General features: G+C 41.1%; 2 protein-coding genes across 14 annotated transcripts in view; one reads left to right on the top strand and one right to left on the bottom strand.

Annotated features, from left to right (window-relative positions):
- LOC146510620 (uncharacterized) overlaps window positions 1–19,979 on the bottom strand; it is a 20,898-nt gene extending 919 nt beyond the window's left edge. Inside the window, exons 1-9 of one of the 7 annotated variants that reach the window (XM_085175700.1) lie at window positions 12,103–19,979; window positions 9,280–9,361; window positions 7,230–7,337; window positions 4,565–6,827; window positions 4,409–4,480; window positions 3,882–3,944; window positions 1,073–1,135; window positions 743–796; window positions 1–336 (exon numbers count right to left, since the gene is read on the bottom strand). The exon at window positions 1–336 is cut by the window's left edge and continues 919 nt beyond it. In XM_085175700.1, the coding sequence (XP_085031826.1) occupies window positions 116–336; window positions 743–796; window positions 1,073–1,135; window positions 3,882–3,944; window positions 4,409–4,480; window positions 4,565–6,827; window positions 7,230–7,337; window positions 9,280–9,361; window positions 12,103–12,113 (2,937 nt within the window). In that variant the 5' untranslated portion in view covers window positions 12,114–19,979 and the 3' untranslated portion in view covers window positions 1–115. Of the gene's footprint in view, window positions 337–742; window positions 797–1,072; window positions 1,136–3,881; window positions 3,945–4,408; window positions 4,481–4,564; window positions 6,828–7,229; window positions 7,338–9,279 lie in introns of all 7 variants that reach the window. The other 6 variants (XM_085175698.1, XM_085175699.1, XM_085175704.1 and 3 more) reach the window with 6 other exon arrangements.
- Window positions 1–21,170, top strand: part of LOC146510618 (rap1 GTPase-activating protein 2-like) — a 53,399-nt gene that overhangs the window by 20,306 nt on the left and 11,923 nt on the right. The window lies entirely within an intron of this gene.

Genomic DNA, 21,170 nt, shown 5'->3' on the forward strand with positions numbered 1-21,170 from the left:
AATTTTGTTTACACCAGGCCAGCTGTGTGTAAACTAAACATAAGCTTTAACATGAAAAGGAACAAACAAAACAAGCAGCCCACGAAATGTGCAGGTATGCATTTGACCCCAAAACTTACAGTCTTTTAGCACTGTTGCGCTTCAGTGCTGTTATTTTGTTTTTAACATAATACTTCACCGCTTTCCATGTCCTATTTTCCAGTTCCTTTGGTGACGCTTCAATGCATGAAACACAATCCGCCTTTCCAGGGACTTTCCCACTCTCTATGAAGCTTTTTAATGTTTTTTCTACGGCACGGGTCTCCACAGCTGACCAGCTTCTCTTCTGTGAAGCTCCTGAGAACACACAAAGGTATTAATAGGTCTGTAATAATTTTAATTGAAGGGGCACTCAAGTACACTGCACAACATTACAAGCAGTAAAATACAGAAAACCACAAAAGTACAGAAAAATAGTCACACTGCTGTTATGTTTGTGGATTGAAAGCAAATATAAACCAATGAGTCTTAAGTGAGGATTTGAAAAGAGAATGTGAAGTGATATTTCTGATGTTAGTGATTTCCAGAGCACAGTGGTGAGACGGGTGTGAGGGACAGACAAGCAAATAGGAAACTGAACAAGTGAAAATACAAATGCGAGCAAGTGAAATAACATTTTTAAAGTTAAACCTACACTAAATATTTGTCCACAAAAAAACACAATATCGCCACAACTCTTGAGGTGCACGTGTTGTAAAAATACCTTTCACAGGAGTATCATTGTCTGACTCCATCATCCATGTTGTGACCAAAGAGCCTGTTTTTATAAATAAATAAAATGAATAAGAAACTTCTCTCCAGACAGCTTAGACATTATTGACTATGTCTGCACTACTAATATCGTATTTTTAGACATCTAAAGATTCTGTGAGCTGAAAGGCTGTCACATATTTCTGGACGATATTGTTTAAATTTTTCACTTACAAAATAAAAAAAACAAAGAAAAAAAACAAGAAACAAACTATATTATTAGCACAAAATAGCAGCCATTTTTGAGAAGCACTTAAAGTGTAGTATAAAGTTTGTGAAATACCAGTTTTGGAGGGACACTTTTCAGGCTCCACTGTATCCTCTTTTTCATTCGAACTGGTGGTTCCTGGTAATAAAATAAAGAGTATTTTACAAGACATGAGAGAGAAAGACAAAAGTACTTCTTTTCCTTTGGCTACTCTCTTCAGGGGTCTCTGCAGCAAATCATCTGCCTCCATCTAACCCTTCCTCTGTATCCGTCTCACTCACACCAAGCACCCAAATTTATTTGCAGGGGGAGCAGCAGAAATGAGGGTGGACTCTAAACATTTTCTAAATCTCTGCACCCCCCCCCCACCCCGAGCTAGCTGCTGCGAGGTATGCCGCATTCTGGACAGTCTGCAATCTAAGGAGAAGGGAGGAGGAAAGGCCAATTTAAAGAGAATTGCAGTAGTCCAACCTGTAAGTCACGAATTAATAAGTTTTTCCAGGTCATTATAAGGAATATAGCGCTTAGCCTTAGAAATGAGGCGCCGCTGATGAAAACTAGACCTCACTACAGCAAACACTTGCTTGTCAAATTTAAATGAGCTATCCAGTAATATGCCCAAATTACTGGCATAATCAGAAAGGGAGCTAGCAAAGGGCATCAGAGCAGCACACATTTAGTCACGGGGAATTTTACTGTCGAACACCATGATCTCAGTTTTTTTTTTTCCGTTCAGGATAAGAGAGTTATTCTTGAACCAATCTTTAACCTCACGCATGCATTCACGAAAATAATTAAAAGACATTAAGGTCGTCTGTAATCTCAAAGTAAACCTGTATATCATCAACATAGCAATGAAAGCGAGAAGTTGCCCAAATTAACCGAGAATGACCAGTCAGCGAGATAAGATTTTAACCAGTTGAGGGCAGTGCCTCTAATACCCTACAGTATGCTCAAGTCTTAATAGAAGAATGTTATGATTGACCATATCAAAAGCCGAGGAAAGGTCCAATAAAACCAGGACCGCAGGGTGTCCAGAATCAGTGCTTACAAGAAGGTCATTGAGAACTCTAAGCAAGGCCGTTTCAGTGCTGTGCCGTGGCTTAAAGGCAGACTGACATTTCTCTCCAATGTTGTTCGCGTCTAAATACGCCTGAAGCTGAGAAAGAACTAGTCGCTCCAGGATCTTGGACAGAAACGGAAGCTTAGAGATCGGTCTATAGTTCAAGAGATCATAACAATCAAGATTTTTTTTTTTCCCCAGAATAGGCTGGACTACAGCAGCTTAAAGGCCAGTGGGACAGATCCAGAGAGCATAACCATCAACTGAGCAGAGAGAACAGTAGCTAGGTACAGCCAAATTCAGGGGTAGATGAAAATAATGATAACAAAATATCAGCATAACCATCAGATGAGCAAACTGAGCAGCAGTCAGGAATCATAAGCGCCAAATCTAAAAAAGACACAGCAAACTTTGACACAGCTTCAGAGCTGAGTACGCGTAGCGGACGAGAAAGAGCTCCAGACTGCGGTCCAGCAGCAGATAAGCCAATATCAAAGGGAATTGGGAAATGATCTGAAATCTCAGCGTCATTTATATCCTTAATACAGATATCCAGGCCATACGTAAAGACCAAGTCCAAAATATGGCCTTTAACGTGGGTTGGTGTATTTACCCACTGAAGGAGGTTAAAAGAGTCAGTTAAAGCAAGGAAGTCTTTAGCAAGCAGGTCATGCTTGCAACAGATGTGTATGTTAAAATCAGTAAGAACGGTGTCATATTTAAAAAGAACGGAACCCAGGAAGTCGGTAAAGTCCGAGATAAAACACTTGTTATATTTGGGCGGTTGATAGACCAACACTCACAAAGTGGTCGTGGAAGCAGTCATCTCCAATAACTGAACTTCAAAACTAGCAAAGTTAGGTGAGGAAAGTTGCCGAACATTATGTACGTTTTTAAAAACTGAGGCTAAACCACCTCCCCTACCAGAAAGCCTCGGTGAACTAAAATAGGCACAGTCCAAAGGAAGAAGTTCAGAGAAAGGGATGAGCTCACCAGGGCGAATCCAGGTTTCCGAAAGGAATAAAATATTAAGGTTGCTAGTAGAGAAGAAGTCATTTAAAACAAAGGTGTTATTTACCAGCGACCTGAGATTAAGCAGTGCCATCTGTGGCCAGGATACTAAGTCACCTCCAGAAGCTCGGCGTGGAGGTGCTTAGATTGCTTCGACAAACTCTCCGTCAGCGCGACATTATTCAAATCCGAGCAGGAAAACGTGTCGCAGAACGGGCAGAGGAGGCTTGATGATCAACCAGGTAAATCCAGCGCTAAGTAGGCAACTTGGCGTCAGAGCATACCAGGGAGGAGGGGAAAAAAAGGATGGAGTGTCCAGGCTAGCATGTACATGGTCCGTAATTCTGGCCCTGAGACGGACGTGACGGACACTTCTTCTTTCTCACTTCTTATAGCGTTTCTTGTAGAGATTAGGGAGGGGTAGGTAGGAGAAGCCGAAGGACGAATCCAGTTGTGGTAGATTAGTGCTGCCCACACTCCAGCAGTGGTCGGACCGAAACGAATGGTAAGAATGAAGATTTAAAAGTGTCTGCCTGTCATATGTAATCAGTGCACAACCACTAGATAAACGCACAACTAGAAAAGTAAAGATTTAAAAAACAAAACAAAAAAAACACAGTGCCAAGTTACGTAAGTGAAGGTAAAGGAAAAAGGGAGGTTAAAAAAAACAATGGCGAGACAGACACAACTGAGGATGGCAAGCCAAGCACACCGGCACCATTACCCCAGCCTATAGTGGCCTGAATTTGGAGAAAGATGAATGGTGATGATAGGCCTTCTTAATGTGATCTGTTAGCACGTGTTAGATACCTGGTTCAAAGCTGCAACTGTCTGACTCCGTGTTCTGCTTTTCTTGGGGTGTTGAAGATCCTGCTGGGACACACAGGGGGAACAGTGTAAAGTATAGCCTGGATATTTAGAAACAATGGTCAGTATTTTGTCTGTAGATTCTTCAGTCAGCTGTTGGTTTCTTTTGGATGTTGATGATCCTTTGTAAATAAAAAGATGCTGTAATGAATTGCTGAATTTGGACATGGAATTAAAAATTCTTTGTTACTTGGCAAAGTTTAAAAAATTAATTAAACTTGAAACATTGATATTGAAATGATCTTTACTTAGAAAATGCAAAATTGCTTCATCAAAAGCATAAATCTAGTAATTTTAGACATTAAGTGTTTATCAAGTGTGCCATAATCAAATTGGTTTTAAATGGAAAGTTTGAACTATAAAATTTATATATAACGAAATGACATTGAATTGTAAAATTGAATCATTAACTTGTGAATCAAATTGTTTCAGTATGTCGGCAGTGAAAAACAGCAGTGTTTGTAACCCACCTCCTGGTGACCAAAAAGATGAGTCCCCCTCTGTGTCAGAGACCTCGCTATCAGGACAATCAAGTACTTTGTCTGAAAAATAGGCATAAAAGCATTAAAGACAATGACTAAGACTTTACTTTGAAATAAATCACCAGTATTGCCTAATGTTTTTACCATTTGGATCTATTTGGATTTGATCCATGTTCATGCCTTTGTAGTCTGACAGACGGCCTTGTTCCATGGCAATCAGGATTTTGCTGACCTTGGCCAACTGCAGAGTCCCCTCAGGTAGCCTGTAATACTCTCTATGAACTCTTATGTCATGTCCAAGAAAATTTGCAAGTGTATCCATTTCGTTGTCCCTTAAATTTAAAACTGTGGAGAGCGTGGCCACCTGTTTTCTTAGCTTTGTGGAGGACAGAGTTTCTGGATGTTCAGCTCCACAGGCCCTTGCGATCTCTCTAATGGCATCTGATCCTCTTAGGTGAGTCTCTGCCTCAGGCCTTGAAAAGAAAAAGGGGTTCTCATCTGGCACACCACAGACCCGGCGATGAGCAACCAAGATTTCCATGGATGAAAGCATGTCTGGAGTTAGAAGAATGGGAACTTTGCGGTTTCTCTTGCCTCTAATTTCGATCCGTTGAAAGTGCAGGCAGAGCTTTTGCTCCAACTCAGAAAGACCGGTCACAACATCTGACTGAACTCCTGACGTGTCTCTAAGTGTGAATGCACTTAATGGCATCCTTGAAACTTCCCCCTCTCTTCTGCGGTTAAACAGAATGAGCTCACACAGAGTTATCTTAGCTAGCTTGGACCAGTTTTTCTTGTCCGGGTTGTTTCTCACTTTGTTCTGGTATTCTTCTCTGCACTGATCCAGATACATGTGCATCTTTTTTACATCTTCTGTGAAAGGAAGAAGCTGCGGTGTGTTCCATTTACTTTCACTCAGAGTTCGCAGGGCACGTGATGAAATGCACGCATCCCACTTCTTTTCCAGAAGACTTCTCGTCCTCTTTATGTTTTCAAGAAACTGGTCATCAACATGCTCTGACATCTGTGCCTCACACTCCAGAATATCAGCAATCTTTTTCAAGCTATGACCAAGTTTGAGAGCCAGAGACGGAGTTTTGTAAGTGTTAGTGTCATTATCAAAACCACACACCTTTTTTACCATTTCCACAACCACATTGAAGTTGGAGGGTTTAAAAAAGTCCTCCATTCTTTGAAGTTGACCCACTTTTCTTGAAAATCTAACCAGTCTTCCCAACTCTCTCATTTTCTGTCTAATGTATTCATGTTTCGACTTGTCATGACCATGCTTAGCGTAAAGCTGCTCTCCAAGCTTTATGATTGTTTTCTCCTCTTTTATAACTTGTGAGATCTCATCCTGATGCATCACATTTATTAGTTCCCAAATTTTATGGCTCACGCCTTCTGGTGCAGGCTGTGCGAAGGCACAGATGGACTGAATTCGACTTCTGCCGGGCTTCTGTTTACTGCACTTTTGTGAGAGTCTGCATCGTGACATGTGTCTCCATAATGCTTTCCTTTTGAGTAGTGCCTGACACTGAATACAGTGCATGTAGTCAGATGCATTCACTGGTTTGGAAGCCTGCTGACTTGGGATCAGGGTACCACTTCCTGATTTAAGGACCTCATTATTATGAGCACGATCTCCTTTATTTCTGATGAGATCGAAATGCAGTTTTCTTTCTTTTGATTTCAAAGGGTAGGTTATGGCTTTTGCAACCGCTGTTTCAGAACTGTGTTTCCGCACCAAGTGCCTTGCCATTTTATGGCAACTAATCGGACAATAAAGACAATAATGTTTCTTACTGTAAATTCTTCCACCATCCTCCTTTTTCTGCAGCTTCATGACAGACACCTTACCTGTTTTAGTGTCCTTCTCATTCTCTGTGCTCCTGGAGTCTGTGTCTGAGCAAGTAATTGTTCGTTTGGCTCTTTTGGTGTCCTTCTCATTCTCTGTGCTCCTGGAATCTTTGTCTGAGCAAGTAATCATCCGTTTGGCTCTTTTGGGGTCCTTCTCATTCTCTGTGCTCCTGGAGTCTGTGTCTGAGCAAGTAATCATCCGTTTGGCTCTTTTGGTGTCCTTCTCATTCTCTGTGCTCCTGGAATCTTTGTCTGAGCAAGTAATTGTTCGTTTGGCTCTTTTGGTGTCCTTCTCATTCTCTGTGCTCCTGGAATCTTTGTCTGAGCAAGTAATCGTGTGTTTGCCTCTTTTCGAAGTCCTGTGAAGTTTTCTTTTCTTTCTTTTCTTTGGGCGCTGAGCAGGAACATCAACAGATCCTTCAGAACTGCTTTCCTCCATCAGCTCCTTTGGTGGGACAAATTCATCCTCAGTCCATTCGACACAACTTGAAAGGATCTCCAATTCATCCGACACCTTGGAGAGCTGGTCAAAGTAGTCTTGTGGCAGCTGTATACAATAAAACCCCACATTGTTCAAATTTTTTTCAGTAGTTTAGGTACAAACAGTTAACAGGACCAAATTTCAGGTTTGTGCAACAGTGGCAATTAAAAAAAAATCTTTGAAAATCAAATTCAACATGTCTTTATTCACAATTTAAAATTAAACAATGGCATTTGTAGAAGTCCACAGAAATGACTAAAATGTAAGTTACTTTTCAACTCAAACCCAGGCCAACAATTATTTGACCTTGTATCCTAAATGTTAAACTTTAAAGCACAACAAAAACAAGGATGTTCAAGTATCAATATAGCATTAACACTCCTGAGTATTTCATGCACTAAGCATTATATCTAAGAAAAGTAAAGCTAATCCTGGTGGTGTATAGATGATATCATGAAGCAAACTTACAAAGATGCTGTCTGTTCTCTCCAGGGGGGGAACCTCAGGATCTTCCAGCACAGGTGGTGGTTCACCAGTAACTGTCATTACATTGCTGTCAGAATCTGAGCTGTGGTCCTGCAGTGAGACAAACAAAACAGGTTACTTTAAGCTCAGAAAAAAAAGCCTTTAATAACTTCACATTAGTTTAAAAATTTACTTTCTACTTAAAGTCTGTTACAGTCTTACTGTTTGATTTGCAATATTAAGGCTCTGTAACAGTTTTGATTAGATCCAGTGTTTGATTCTTTCGTTATTTTCTCATTTAGAGACAAAACCAAAGACCAATTCTTTTTTGTTAACAATTACATTTACAATCAAAACCTTACTTCATTTATCTGCCATATAAATTAAGTTTTTGAATCAAATGTGTTTAAAAATGACTCTAAAGTAAAATTTGTTTTTTTTATTTCTAAGACATTTACTTTACACAGTGTTGTCCAACCCTTGTTCTTGAAAAGCTACTGCATTGTTATTTTCCAGCTAACCATTAGTTAAAAACAGTGATGGTAAATGGCACTAAAGGTGGACCCATGTCAAATATCTTGAAGTCTGTGATCACAAAACTAATATGCAGTGTGTCTTGTCTGAAACTCAAACTGTGGCAAACGGTTCCTTCCTTATAATCTATCAAGGGCTTCCTCTCTGGAGTTAAGTTTTAAGAAAGCCGAAGAAGAAAAATTTTTCTTCTTCTAAAAATGAATGAAACCCCATGCCACTTAATGCCTTCTTATGAAATGTGAAAAACTGCTGAAAAAAAAAAGGGGGGGGGGTAATAATGTATCTTGTAAAGAAATGTTTAAAAAAAAAAAAAAAAAAAAAAGTACAGCAGCATGAAGGCAAGGAGGCATAAATTACAACCATCCAAGCGGGGAGTAGACCCTAATGTAGCATTACTTAACAAGTTGAGTTTAAGTGCAACATCATATTTGTTGCTTCTACCATTTCTAGACTCAAGTTTGACATCTACAGTCAAACACAGCTTACAGACTATCAGATGTGAATTACTGTAATGGTTCTCCCATGGATAATTGTGAACATGACCCCTGATCTCCACATTTGCAGAGGATTTAACTCTTTAACTTTGCAATCCCATAACAAAGCATAATTTGGAAATGCATACAATTTTAAATTAAAACATTCACAGAAACGGATGCTTGTGAGCTTTAATAATAATAATTAAAAAAAGAGACCAGAAGGAGACCAACACTTTGTTAAAAACCCACACTTCGACTCACAACCTACATGACCTTCTACCTGAGCAAAAACATGCTACTGCTCTGATGACCTGCACTGGGCAGCAAATTAGCAGTTGTGTATGGAAATATGGGAAAGAGGCGAGGGCCATGCAAAACTGTACGCAGCTTTAAATAGAAATTTTAAAAAAGCACTTTCTTCACACATGTTAAAGCCTCACTAAACAGAATGCAGGCCTCTGGATTGAGATCAGCTTTAAATCAAGCAAGCACCGCTCCAAACAGAACAAAAGATAAAATAATGTAAACTGCAGCTACACTTACACTAGACTAGTGCAAAATAAGCTTGTATCACTTTCTCAGGAAACATGAAGCTAAACCTACAACTGATCTATGGCGTTATTTTTGTGCCACTATTTTGAGCGCATGTAAAAAAACTAAACAAATAAAAACATTGCAAGTCCAAGTGTTGCATTTTGAGGAGAAATTTATTTTGAGTGAAGAAAAGCTAAATTCGAGCAAACAAAGCCCAAATAAGGCAGTGGCGGAGGAACGCAGAGTGGCAGAGTTTGAAATATTACTCTCTCTGGTTTAGCTTTTCTTTGCTCACAATAAATTTCTCCTCAAAATGCAACACTTGTACTTGCAAAAAATGTTTACATGCACTCAAATTGTTTTTACATGCGATCAGAATAGTGGCACAAAAATAACGACGTACTGATCAAGCAAGTTTTCTGTTGATTCAGAACACTAACCGGTCATGTGGTCTTTGGCTCACAATATAATGCATCCAAAAAACAGTTACATGAGCAGATTTACATTACCTGTTGGGCATTGATGTACTTGGTGTACTTCTCTGAGCACTTTTCATGATGATCCCTCAGGTGATCCAAACGTTTTTTGAATCTGGATAGTGTACCAGTTAGACATGAGAAAATTACATTAAATATACATGCATGCAGAGGTATCACAGTAAAAGCCATGCATACTGTATTTCTGAAAAAGCACAAGTTCTCAGCAATAATAAACTTTACTGAGATGATTAAACAGGTTTTTTTAACAGTTTCTATTTACATGTATGTTCTCTCCCTAAATCCACAGCTGTGTTGTTGTAAGCAGTTATCCTGTAGGTGCACAGTTCTATCCCCCCACAGCAAGTGACCCTCTCCTTAACTCATATTTAAATATTCATGGCAGGCTCCCCACACAGGTGCATGAGCCACACAAATCGTCAAGCATGTCAGCTTAGAAGAACACAGTTTCTACAGAGCCGCAGCTCTTTGCTCTGCTGACTTGCACGGATCCAAACAGGATCTGTAGCTGCGTGCATGTTCCACGCATGGAAAACCCATGGTTCTGTCCATGTCACACACCAGGCATGTGTGTTTTGTTTACCTCTCTAACTGAGCCCAGACAGATGACTTAACTAATTTTACATATGTGCATACTAATTCTGAAGGCGCTGCCATTAAAGACTGCTGCGGGCCAGATCATCTAAAAAGGTCCACAGTGCCAGCCATTTACCAAACTAGAGAACAGAAGCAGCTGTTTTGTTTCAATAAAACTGCTGAGATGACAGTGGGTTGACCAGACTCCATGTTTCTACACAAAAGTAGTTTTACTAGGCCTCGTGCACCTGACCTTGGTCTCCAGGCACAGTGTGATGTTAAACAAATAGATAACTATATGGATTAAAACAAACAGGAACTAATCAGAATTACTCAGAAGATAAGCTATACAGAATCACTGCAACTGAACGTGAAGGTTAAACATGCTGACCACATTAAAAAAAATAAAAATAAAATAAATAAATATTTGTATTCACAGCTTCCATCCACTTTTGCTATGGCATTATTTTTGTGCCACTATTCTGAGCACACATAAAAAGAATTTGCAAGTATTGCATTTTGAGGAGAAAATTATTTCAAGCGAACAAAATTGATTGCTGCATGCAAAAAAATGTATTTCAGTGTTTGCTATTATGCATATACACACACAATAACAGCCCCTCTCGCTCAGTTTTTGCATTTACTCTTGCTCAGATCTCTGCAGACTGCTCGCAGTATGTCGCTCGCGCTCTCAACATCTCTGCCCATGTGCGTTCAACTCTTTCTGTACAGCGTTATATTTGTGCCACAAAACCAACCAATCACAGACTTGGATGCAAAAAAATCTGATTGGCTGTTTTGGTCTCCGGTCAGCTCGCTAGCTATTGTAGCCAAACACCCCACTATGCGTTTAGTCCAAAACTCAAACGAGGCAGTGAAAGAAGAACGCAGAGTGGCGGAGTTTGAAATATTACTCTCTCTGGACCACAAAATAAACTTTAAGATATTTTAAGTCTAGAATGTTGCTGTGTAAACTTAAATTATCTTCTTGATTTATAAAGACACCACATATTTGCAAAAGTGTTCTAACATTTTCGGAGATGCCTGTTATCCACAAGGTGACCGGATGGTCAAATGCAGACTCCAGGCACAGCGTTTTCAAAACCCCCGCAGTCTTTCGCTACTCGTGTTAAAGATGATATATAAATCACTTAGATAACTTTTAAATGTTATTGTTTGGCTTATTTCAGTGTTTCATTTGTTCCTGAGTAAATCGGTTTGGCTGAGATTAAAGTTCCGCTTCATAATTCACGGGACAAATTGCTTCCTTTTCCCCTCAATACGGATGTATTGTAATTGGTCCAGCCCAGAGTCCATCATGACCACTTTTCAAATCCACCACCTTCATAGTTTATACCGTTACGAAAAATCACTATCAGCCGATGGCCAGTTCAGCTGTGCGGTCAGCTGGTGGGTTACAGGCATGTCCGAAAACGTTAGAACACAATGCAAATATGTGGTGTCTCTCTAAATCGAGCACATATTTGAAGTTTACACAGCAACATTCTAGCCTTAAAATATCTTAAAAGTTTATTTTGTGATCGAGAGAGAATAATATATCAAACTCCGCCACTCTGCGTTCCTCTTCCACTGCCTCGTTTGAGTTTTGGACTAAACGCATTCTGTGGTATAGTGGTTTTGTGGCACAAATATAACGCTGTACAGAAAGAGTTGAACGCACATGGGCAGAGATGTTGAGAGCGCGAGCGACACACTGCGAGCGGGTCCACAGAGATCTTAGCAAGAGCAAATGCAAAAACTGAGCGAGAGGGGCTGTTATTGTGTGTATGGATAATAGCAAACACTTAAATAACGCAGCAATGAATTTTGTTTGCTGGAATTTAGCTTTTCTTCGCTCAAAATAAATTTCTCTTCAAAATGCAACACTTGTACTTGCAAAATCTTTTGACGTGCGCTCAAAATAGTGGCACAAAAATAACGCCATATTTCGCCAACTCCACCACTGAATACCCGAGCATCTCAATAAGACTTTAGGCTTTTAAAGTTAGTACCAATGTAAAATAGGTCAAATTAAGCACCCAGTAAATAAACAACCAAACGAGTGTCAATGAGCCATCGTCATCCCTGAGTAAGCCTTAGGCCACAGAGCTAATTAACTAGCCTAGCTAGCTAACCTCACACCAACTACGAAAAAAAATTGTATAGTTAAGAAGTTTAACTCATAAACAGCTAAAAACATTTCTGGAACGTCCCTGCATCTATTGAGAACAGGAATAATAAAGTTTTGAGTGGACTTACCTGCTTTCCATCGAGTAATCGCTGTCCTTGCACAAATTGCTTTTCTCCGTCTAACATCGCTACACGTGCTGAAATGAGTGTCTGCAGGGGTGGAGCTAAACTGATGGGTAACATGGGGACCGCAAAATTCAGGAAAGGTGTAATCTTTGCAAACAAGATTCTCTCCACCTGCTGAGGCACACACTTCATTGGGGGATGGGCACGGTCATCATGGGGACCAGAAAAGTCTGGAAATGTCAGCTTACTCTCATCTGCACACATTTGTTTCATGTAGGCTTGCTTTTGTTTCACTGTTGATTGTCTTTGTGTATTTTAAATTTTATTTGTCAATCAAAACAAATTATTAAAAAAGAAATCCAAAAAAGGAAAATGGATCACTTATTTTTAAAACAGCAGTTTAAGCACAGGAATATTGGGGCGATCGTGGCTCAAGAGTTGGCAGTTTGTCTTGTGATCGGAAGGTTGCCGTTTCGAGCCCCAGTTCGGACAGTCTCGGTCGTTGTGTCCTTGGGCAAGACACTTCACCTACTGGTGATGGTCAGAGGGGCCGATGGCGCGATATGGCAGCCTCACTTCTGTCAGTCTGCCCCAGGGCAGCTGTGGCTACAACTGTAGCTGCCTCCACCAGTGTGTGAATGTGAATGTGAGAGTGAATGAACAGTGGTATTGTAAAGCGCTTTGAGGGTCTCGAAAAGCGCTATATAAATGCAATCCATCATTATTATTATATGTACCAGGCTTTTTAGATGCTTATCGAAATAGCAACAGATTTTAGTCTGGGTTTAAACTAGAGATGGACCGATCCGATATTACATATCGGTATCGGTCCGATACTGACCTAAATTACTGGATCGGATATCGGAGAGAAATAAAAAATGTAATCCGATCCATTAAATATCAAAAAAGCACCTCACAAAACTTGGCGACATGGCGAGCCGGAGCAGTGTGGTCACGTGATAGAGCGGCTGTGTGTATTTGTAGCCTGCTAGCAAACATTTCATCTCCGAGGAAGTTATCTCAGAGAGAAGTAAAGCAAGTGTGTAAGTTCATCTCTGAATGTTTGTAAAGCATTCCCGCGTTAAGCTTAACAACCGATATATAGAGCAACTGCCTCTTCTCTCTCTCTCCTGCTGCTACTTCAATCGTGAAACTGCTTAATGATCAGCTGATCGGCTTTTCTGTCGCGAGTCCGTCTCTCTTGTTTGTTTTTGGCCCACTTCTCACCAGAAAGAGGAAACCAGCGGCTGAACAACAGCAGCACTATTAAGCTTGATAAGCTGTTGTTAGAATTTATTTAATATTACTTTCTACACCAGGATCGTTTTCTATGCAGCTGGCTGGTAACTGTGCAGGGGCGGATCTAGCAAAGTTTAGCCAGGGGGGCCGATAGGGCATGAACAGGCAAAAGGGGGCACAAAGACATACTTTTCTTTCTTATTCTCATTTAAAATATCTAGCTTTTAATTATTTAATAATTATCTGAATCTTACACCCAAAGTTTTAATCTGATGTAAAATGTATAGAAGTCCATTACTGTATATAGTAACTGTTAAGTCTAATATACCCTAGTACTTTTTAGTAGTAGTACTTTTTCCTTTGGGAAGATACCATCTGTGCAGTCTGCAATTCTGTTGAAGAAAGATGTTGAATCTATTTAATTATTCTTGAAAAATAATTTATTTCTGTGAATTTTTTTCACCCTGCATCAAATTAAAGTTGATTACATTGATTAAGCATCATGAGGATGGGGGGTGGTTCCCTATTTTCTTTTGCTGGGAGTTTGCAACCCTATTAGTTAGGTTGCTTAATATTTCTGCTAAGTACTCTTTAAAATACCAGAATAGGGAGGATGGGGTAGGTTTAACTTTATTAGATTGATCAGTGTTGCTGATCTATGAAATATTTTGGGTGCAGTGTGGTTTTTTTTTTACATACAGGTATAACAGAATAGCTTTAGTGTTGTTGTTGTTTTTTAACTTGAGTATGAACTTATACAAAAAGCAGCAAGATATTAAAAAAACAGTTTTACTGATTAAAAAACACACTATATCGGATTCATATCGGTATCGGCAGATATCCAAATTTATGATATCGGTATCGGACATAAAAAAGTGGTATCGTGCCATCTCTAGTTTAAACCACGTCATAGTACTGAAACGGCTTTGCGCAGAGTTTAAATGACCTTTTAATTGCGGATTTAGGGAGCCCTGTGGTCTTGGTTTTACTGAATTTGTCTTCAGCCTTTGATGTGGTGGACCACAGCATTCTGCTAACAAGACTAGAATATTTAGTAGGCATTAAAGGAAGCGCCCTTGAATGGTTTAAATTGTATCTTTTGAATAGGTCCTTTTCTGTTGTGATGAGGAGCTACTCTTCTTCTGTTACCCATTTTGATTGTGGTGTGCCCCAGGGGTCTGTTCTGGGCCCTATGTTGGTCTCATTGTACATTCCAACCGTGGGCTCTATATTTGACAAATATAACATTTCTTTTCATTTTTATGCTGATGATATTCAAATCTATTTTTGTCTGACTGACGATACTCCATCTTCACTACACTGCTTTCTTGATTGTATGAGGGAGGTCAAAGGCTGGTTATAGAGTAACTCCCTTTTTCTAAATAAAAAGATAACACAAATAATTGTCTTTGATAGCCACATCCCTCGGGGAGAATTAGCCGATATATTTGGGCCCTTTGCTACCTCTCTCTCTGATACAGTATGTAACTTAGGTGTTCTTATGGACAGTTCCTTTAAACTTAATAAACAAGTGTCCTCTTTAGTACAGTCTAGCTTTTACCAACTACGACAAATCTTGCAAAACTTATCCATGCCTTTGTTACTTCAAGATTAGACTATTGCAACTCCCTTTACCTGGGCCTCCAATCTGCCCTTCTTCAAAAACTACAACTTTTCCAAAATGCAGTGGCACGCTTTTTAACTGGTACTAGGTTTGATTCTATTACCCCAAACCTTGCTGACCTACATTGGTTGCCCACTAAATATTGGATTGATTTTAAGATTTTATTGCTTACATTCAAAATGATAAATAATATTGCGCCTTGCTATTTAACTGAACTTCTCCGCCTGTATACTTCTAGGAGAGCACTTCAATCATCGAGTCAAATGCTCTTGGTGCAACCTAGGTCCTGGCTGAAAACCAGAGGTGATCATGCCTTTGACATTGCTGCACCTAACCTCTGGAACAGTCTTCCAGCTGATATTTACACATCGGAATCTATTCAATCTTATAAAACACAATTGATACACTGTACTTTTATTGCATCTGTATGTAATTTTAACCTACTGTGTTACTGGGTTTTTTACAATAGGAGTGAAATATTTCTTTTAACATAGTACTCCTGAGTTAATTAGCACTTTTTTCTGGGAAGTGTATTTATACTCAGCTATCGTACCCATATGTAATAAATTTTATTTCATATTTTACTCTTGAGAAGCACTTTGGTGTACCTCTGGTCTTTAAATGTGCAATATAAATGGTAAAATATTGATTGATTGATTGATTGATTCATATAATTTTTTTTTAAATGAAATACCCCACAGTCCACCTATGAATGCAACCTTGAATTTTTCCCCCCCTTACTTTTAAAGGTATTACCTCTTTAACTTTCTTTATTCTATTAATAAGCTAAAGACAGTAGACATATAAAGGAAAATTACTTATATGTAGGGCTGGGCGATATGGCCTAAAATCCATATCGCGGTATAATTTGAAGCATGTGCGGTAACAATATATATGGCGATATATTCTTTTCTTCTGTATAATGTATTTTCCACATTATAAGGCTCACTTAAAATCCTTTAATTTTCTCAAAAATCGACAGTGCGTCTTATGTAGGAATTCTGGTTGTGCTTACTGACCTCGAACAGATTTTATGTGCTACACGGCCCTCAAAAATCTGTCAAAAAATGATTTGGTACGACTTGGGTAAGCTACGAAGCTGCACCGCTTGATGGATTGTCGGAGCATTACGGCTGCCATAGTCAGGAGCTTTGCGGAGTAATCTGGATCCTAAACTCTGTCCACTTCAGGCCCCAAAGGCAAACAAACGCTGCAGCATCACTGAGAGTTAAAACTGTCTAAATTCTTTCATCTTTAATCAAATGATCAGTCTGACTGATTTACCAGGTGTAACAACTAAGTTTAACATCCAGGCATCCATGAAAACAGAATTTATTAAATTTAACAGAGTTAGAAGTTAACAGGAAGTTAGCTCGCTAGTTTCCACCTAAACATGATATAGCATGTTCTGACTGAGAGATTTCTGAAACAAATTAAAACATACAGCTCTGCTATCACTTCCAACATAAATTAACTAAACAGCAGTGACTTTTGTAGGGTTACTGAAGTTGGACTAGCTGGTATTTAATGATGTGCTACATGATCGCTAGCGACACAGTTATGTTAGCATAACATTAGCACAGTGAAGCTGGAGGATGAACGCTAACTTTTTTCCATTCGATAAAAGTTAACGTGAGGGTTTCTGGTGGTTAGGGACAAATTCAATTGCATGGCAGGATGATATAAACGGACCGAACTTCAGTTGGGAGAACAACTGAGATAATCCATCCACAATACAAGGTTAGTTATTAATATACTGCAACAACATGGGAATAGAGCAGCTGCGAGACAATTCAACATTAATGAATCAATGGTACGGAATGCAGAATTCATACATAAGGCACACAGGATTATAAGGTGCATTGTCGAGTTTTGAGAAGATTGCAGGCTTTTATGAGCACCTTATAGTACGACAATTAGGGTAATAATGACGTCCCGCTTATATGTTCTACAAAAGAAATGTGCTTTGGTGTGTATCTGACGGACAAACGTTATTTTATTTTCTTATCGTTGCAGAACATTATACCGGTATTACCGTGAACGGTATAATATGGCCCAGCCCTACTAGAAAGTACTTTTTCACGTTTTCCCTCCAAAACTTGCTAAATAGTCAGGAAAACATCCAACCCATGGCTGCATGTGTTTCAAACTCAAGATTCTAGAAGGGGGTTATCAAAGAGTAAAAGCATGTTGAATTTCACATTGTTCTGTCTTTCCTGAGATCACCAGAATACGCACTTATCCACCACTTTTTTTCACTTTTATACATGCATTTCACCTTTCCCCCTTGCGACCCCGCTGACTCAAAAAGGATGGAAGGTGTCAGTTTTTTTCAAAAGTCCTTGCAGGCCTTACCCGTGGTCCTGAAAATCAGCAGTGGGTGATTGCATCTTGGGATGCCAAGAAAGGTGCCTCTTGGCTGGGATACAGGGCCTTTAGAAGGCCCTCTGGTAGTCTGGAGAACCAGGGGGTCAAAGGTCACCACTGTAAAGAACATTTTGGGGGCCTATTCGCATAGGAGTAATGTATCAGAATGCAAACACTTAAGTCTTGAAGAGGGTGATTTGGCGAAGAAGTGACCCGATTTCTGACCCTCTACGCCCCTCCTGTGACTCACAGCATGACCGCAAAGTTAGTGTAAAAGGCAATACAAACGTATAGGGGATTTTGAAAGTATATTTTGGGGGTCCTATTTGCGTAGGAGTGACATATCAGAATGCTCAGCCCTTCAAAACTCCACCTAGATCATTAAGAAATACTTTTGATATAAATGCATTCATAAAATATAAAGTTATAGTTAGTTTAAAAGTTTACACTTTGTCAGGAAAATGGCCCCACCGGTCCAATTTTACACACTTGCAATACCACATTTCAACAGTAGGGCGTCAAGTCGACACACATGTTTACACACGTTGTCAGGAAAAGTCACTTCCAGGGGACCAATTTTACTTTTCAAAAAAAATCGCACTAGGCATATCAGGAGGCTGTTTTCTATCCATTGCAATGCTTGTGCCTGTGGGGACCGGGGCTCGGTCCCCACCGGAAAAATTGGACCCCAGGAGGTGAGTGAAATCTCAGGTTGTGGATCCCACCAGGTAGTAAATACGAGTACACACACACACACACAGACACACACACAGACACACACACACACACATGCACGCACAAATGTCAACTTGCTGAAATCAGTTTGGGTCATAAAGACAAACGAGGATGAGGAGCAGGACGGGAGGAGGAAGGACGTTCTCACTGATCAGCAGTTGGTTCGAGCGTCGGCTGATGTGGGCGGCCTTTAAAAAGGCGCTCCTCTTCCTCACCGCCGTCAGTAAAAATGGAGGACAACATCTCTAACAGCGGCAGATCATTACTGTGTGAACTATGTTTCACGTGGCGCTGTGCTTCTTCTGTGGTGCTGTTTCGGGTCTGTGACCAGCTGGGTCGCCCCCACAGCTTCCTGTTTCACGTGCTGCCTCTATTGATCGTCCTCGATGTCATGATGTCATGTGATGCATCATCTGGTTTCCATCTTTTCCCAGTTTGTAGTTTGTTTTTTGCCTCCTACGTTAGAACGATTGGATTGTGCCTGAGCTGCGTTCAGGTGTCCTGCCTTCCTGCGGGACATTCGGACATTCGGATCATACCTCGTGCTTTGGGCACTTTTTTCTTACAAGCACAACAACAAACTCTTGAATCTGGTGTTGAGGCACCGCTGCACTGTGACTGATGGCCAGCTGAGGCCTGTCAGCAGCTCTCAGTTTTACCTGGTTTGATGTTTCATGCTCTGATAATTCACCCACAGCAGACCGCGGCTCCTTCAGCCTCTCAGAGGTTTGATGCTTGGTTTCGTTTCACTCGACCGGCCCGTCTGCTCTGGCCGACAGCAGCTCTCTGATGTTCTGCACACAGAAGCAAAAACCCTCCTTCAATGTCATTTATCTCACACCAAATCAAACTGTTTGCTATCCCACTCTGATCTGTGAGGTGAAAGGCTGACAGTCCTCCAACCGGCTCAGGGAGGCGGCGGCCATCTGTCACCACGACAACAACAAACACGATGACTCAACCTGCTGATCAAACGCAGCTCAGAGCCAGAAATACCTGCAGGACGCCGCAGAGAGAAGGACCCACAAACACTGGTGTTTTGTTACAGGGCTGGGACGGAGGCCAGGAAGTAGACGTCCCCACACCTCGGAGCAAAACCCACAGTGGGTCTGATAGTGAATCCGGCCCCCACAGCGGGGATCACAGGCTCGCTGAGCCTCGGCTCAGCAGGAAGTCAACAGCACCTCCGAGTCATAAACTGTAGGTCAAAGCTGGAGGACGTTAACCTCCCAGCGGCCATATTACTGGTCACATGATGTCACTAAGCTCCACAAACACAGCCCAGAGATCCAGGTCAGGTGAAGCTAGCAAACAGCTAGCAGCTATAGCCACCTGTGTCACCGTCCACCTGCCAGGCAGTGAGGCCACGCCCCTAATCATGCAAACTTTGTCTTAATATAATTTAAACAGGTGGAAACATCTGCAGGAACCAGTTTGTATGTCAGGCTGTAAACGACGGGGCTGCCGGAGCCTCTGCTGGACGTTAGAGGAACTGCAGCTTTTTGTGTATCAGTATTTAAACCTGAGCTGCTGTTTCAGTTTGTGGTTATTGATCTCAGTGTTACTGTGAGCCTGAGTATTAGAGCGGATCAACATTCAAGTCGGCGATCTTTAAACTCATGAGTCATCGCAGCGTCCAGATGGTTGAAGGTGACTCAGCAAGATTCAAGTGCCGTCACATGACAAGTCATCAGGCTGTGTTTAGATCAACAATCCCAGCATGCACTGTGATGGCAGCGCCCCAAAAAGTTTAGACCAAGTAAAGCTGGTCTTTATGGGGGCACCTGATGCAACCATGGCAACCACGGCGAGCAGCGCTGCCTGAAGGTGAAGAAAACTGGTGGTGTCCCGGTCGGGTGGTGCAGCTGAATACAGCGTGGAGGCAGATGATGAAGTACAGCACACACACAGACACACACACACACACACACAGACACACACACACACACACACACAGTCTGTGTGTGTGTGTGTGTCTGTGTGTGTCTGTGTGTGTGTGTCTGTGTGTGTGTGTGTGTGTGTGTCTGTGTGTGTGTGTCTGTGTGTGTGTGTGTGTGTGTGTCTGTGTGTGTCTGTGTGTGTGTGTGTGTGTGTGTCTGTGTGTGTCTGTGTGTGTGTGTCTGTGTGTGTGTGTCTGTCTGTGTGTGTGTGTGTGTGTGTGTGTCTGTCTGTGTGGGTGGCAAAATGCTTCTACACAGTGTACCAGGGGCATGGAGAAAAGTTGTCGTACCATTGGCACAAGGAGTGTGTGGATGTTAGTGTGTCCAGATTTGTTTTGTGTAACGCGTCACATGATAGATGACGCACCTGTGCAGAGGCTCCGCCCTTTAAACACGCCACAGTCACAGTCAGAGGTGAGAGCTGTGATGATTGGCTGTGTAAATATGGAAAACGTCTGTTCTGTTTACAAAACAGTGAAACAATAAATGCAGCTGAAATGAAAATGTTTCCTCACACATCGACCTCGACACCCATCAGGCAGAGCTCGGCATACTTCCTGTAGAATCTTTTCAAAGTAAAAGCATTTTACATTGGTTTCTGAAAGAGTTTACTCTCTTGTTTTGAAAAACAATCCCTGAGGTTTGCATTCTACCACCAGGTGGCGCCATCTGTGGCTGCCAAAACACTTCTGGACAACAAGTCTGTGGGGACATGGTCCTCTGACCTTTGACCTCTGTAAGGACTTTCCTGCTCATCTGTGGGCCAGCCACTCGTTTCAGCGTGTTTTGTAAATCTTGGTCATGTGACACACTCACTGGCTTACGACTTGTCAATCACAAACCAGTCAGACCCACTGCTCCCAGTCACCACAGTTTCTGTTAAATAAACCAACGGTGACCCCAGAGAGCGTCCACAGGTCAGCAGGTCACAGAGCGAGCACTGATCACAGGTGAGGCTGCTGCACAGGAGCTGGTTACACACCAAACATCAGTGACTTTTAACTATAAGTAATAAATATAAATAACGAAGTCCTGAGGTCGTTCCAGGTGATTTAACCCCACCCACACTGTGACCCGTGATCACATGGTGACCTGCTCCCACTGAGGACTTTAGAGCTGAAGAAGCCTTTTGGGTGGGAGCAAAGGAGTTACCACTCAGCCTTCTG

This window comes from Neolamprologus multifasciatus, chromosome 10 (genome assembly GCF_963576455.1).
Source record: "Neolamprologus multifasciatus chromosome 10, fNeoMul1.2, whole genome shotgun sequence".
In the NCBI taxonomy this organism is placed as follows: Eukaryota; Metazoa; Chordata; class Actinopteri; order Cichliformes; family Cichlidae; genus Neolamprologus; species Neolamprologus multifasciatus.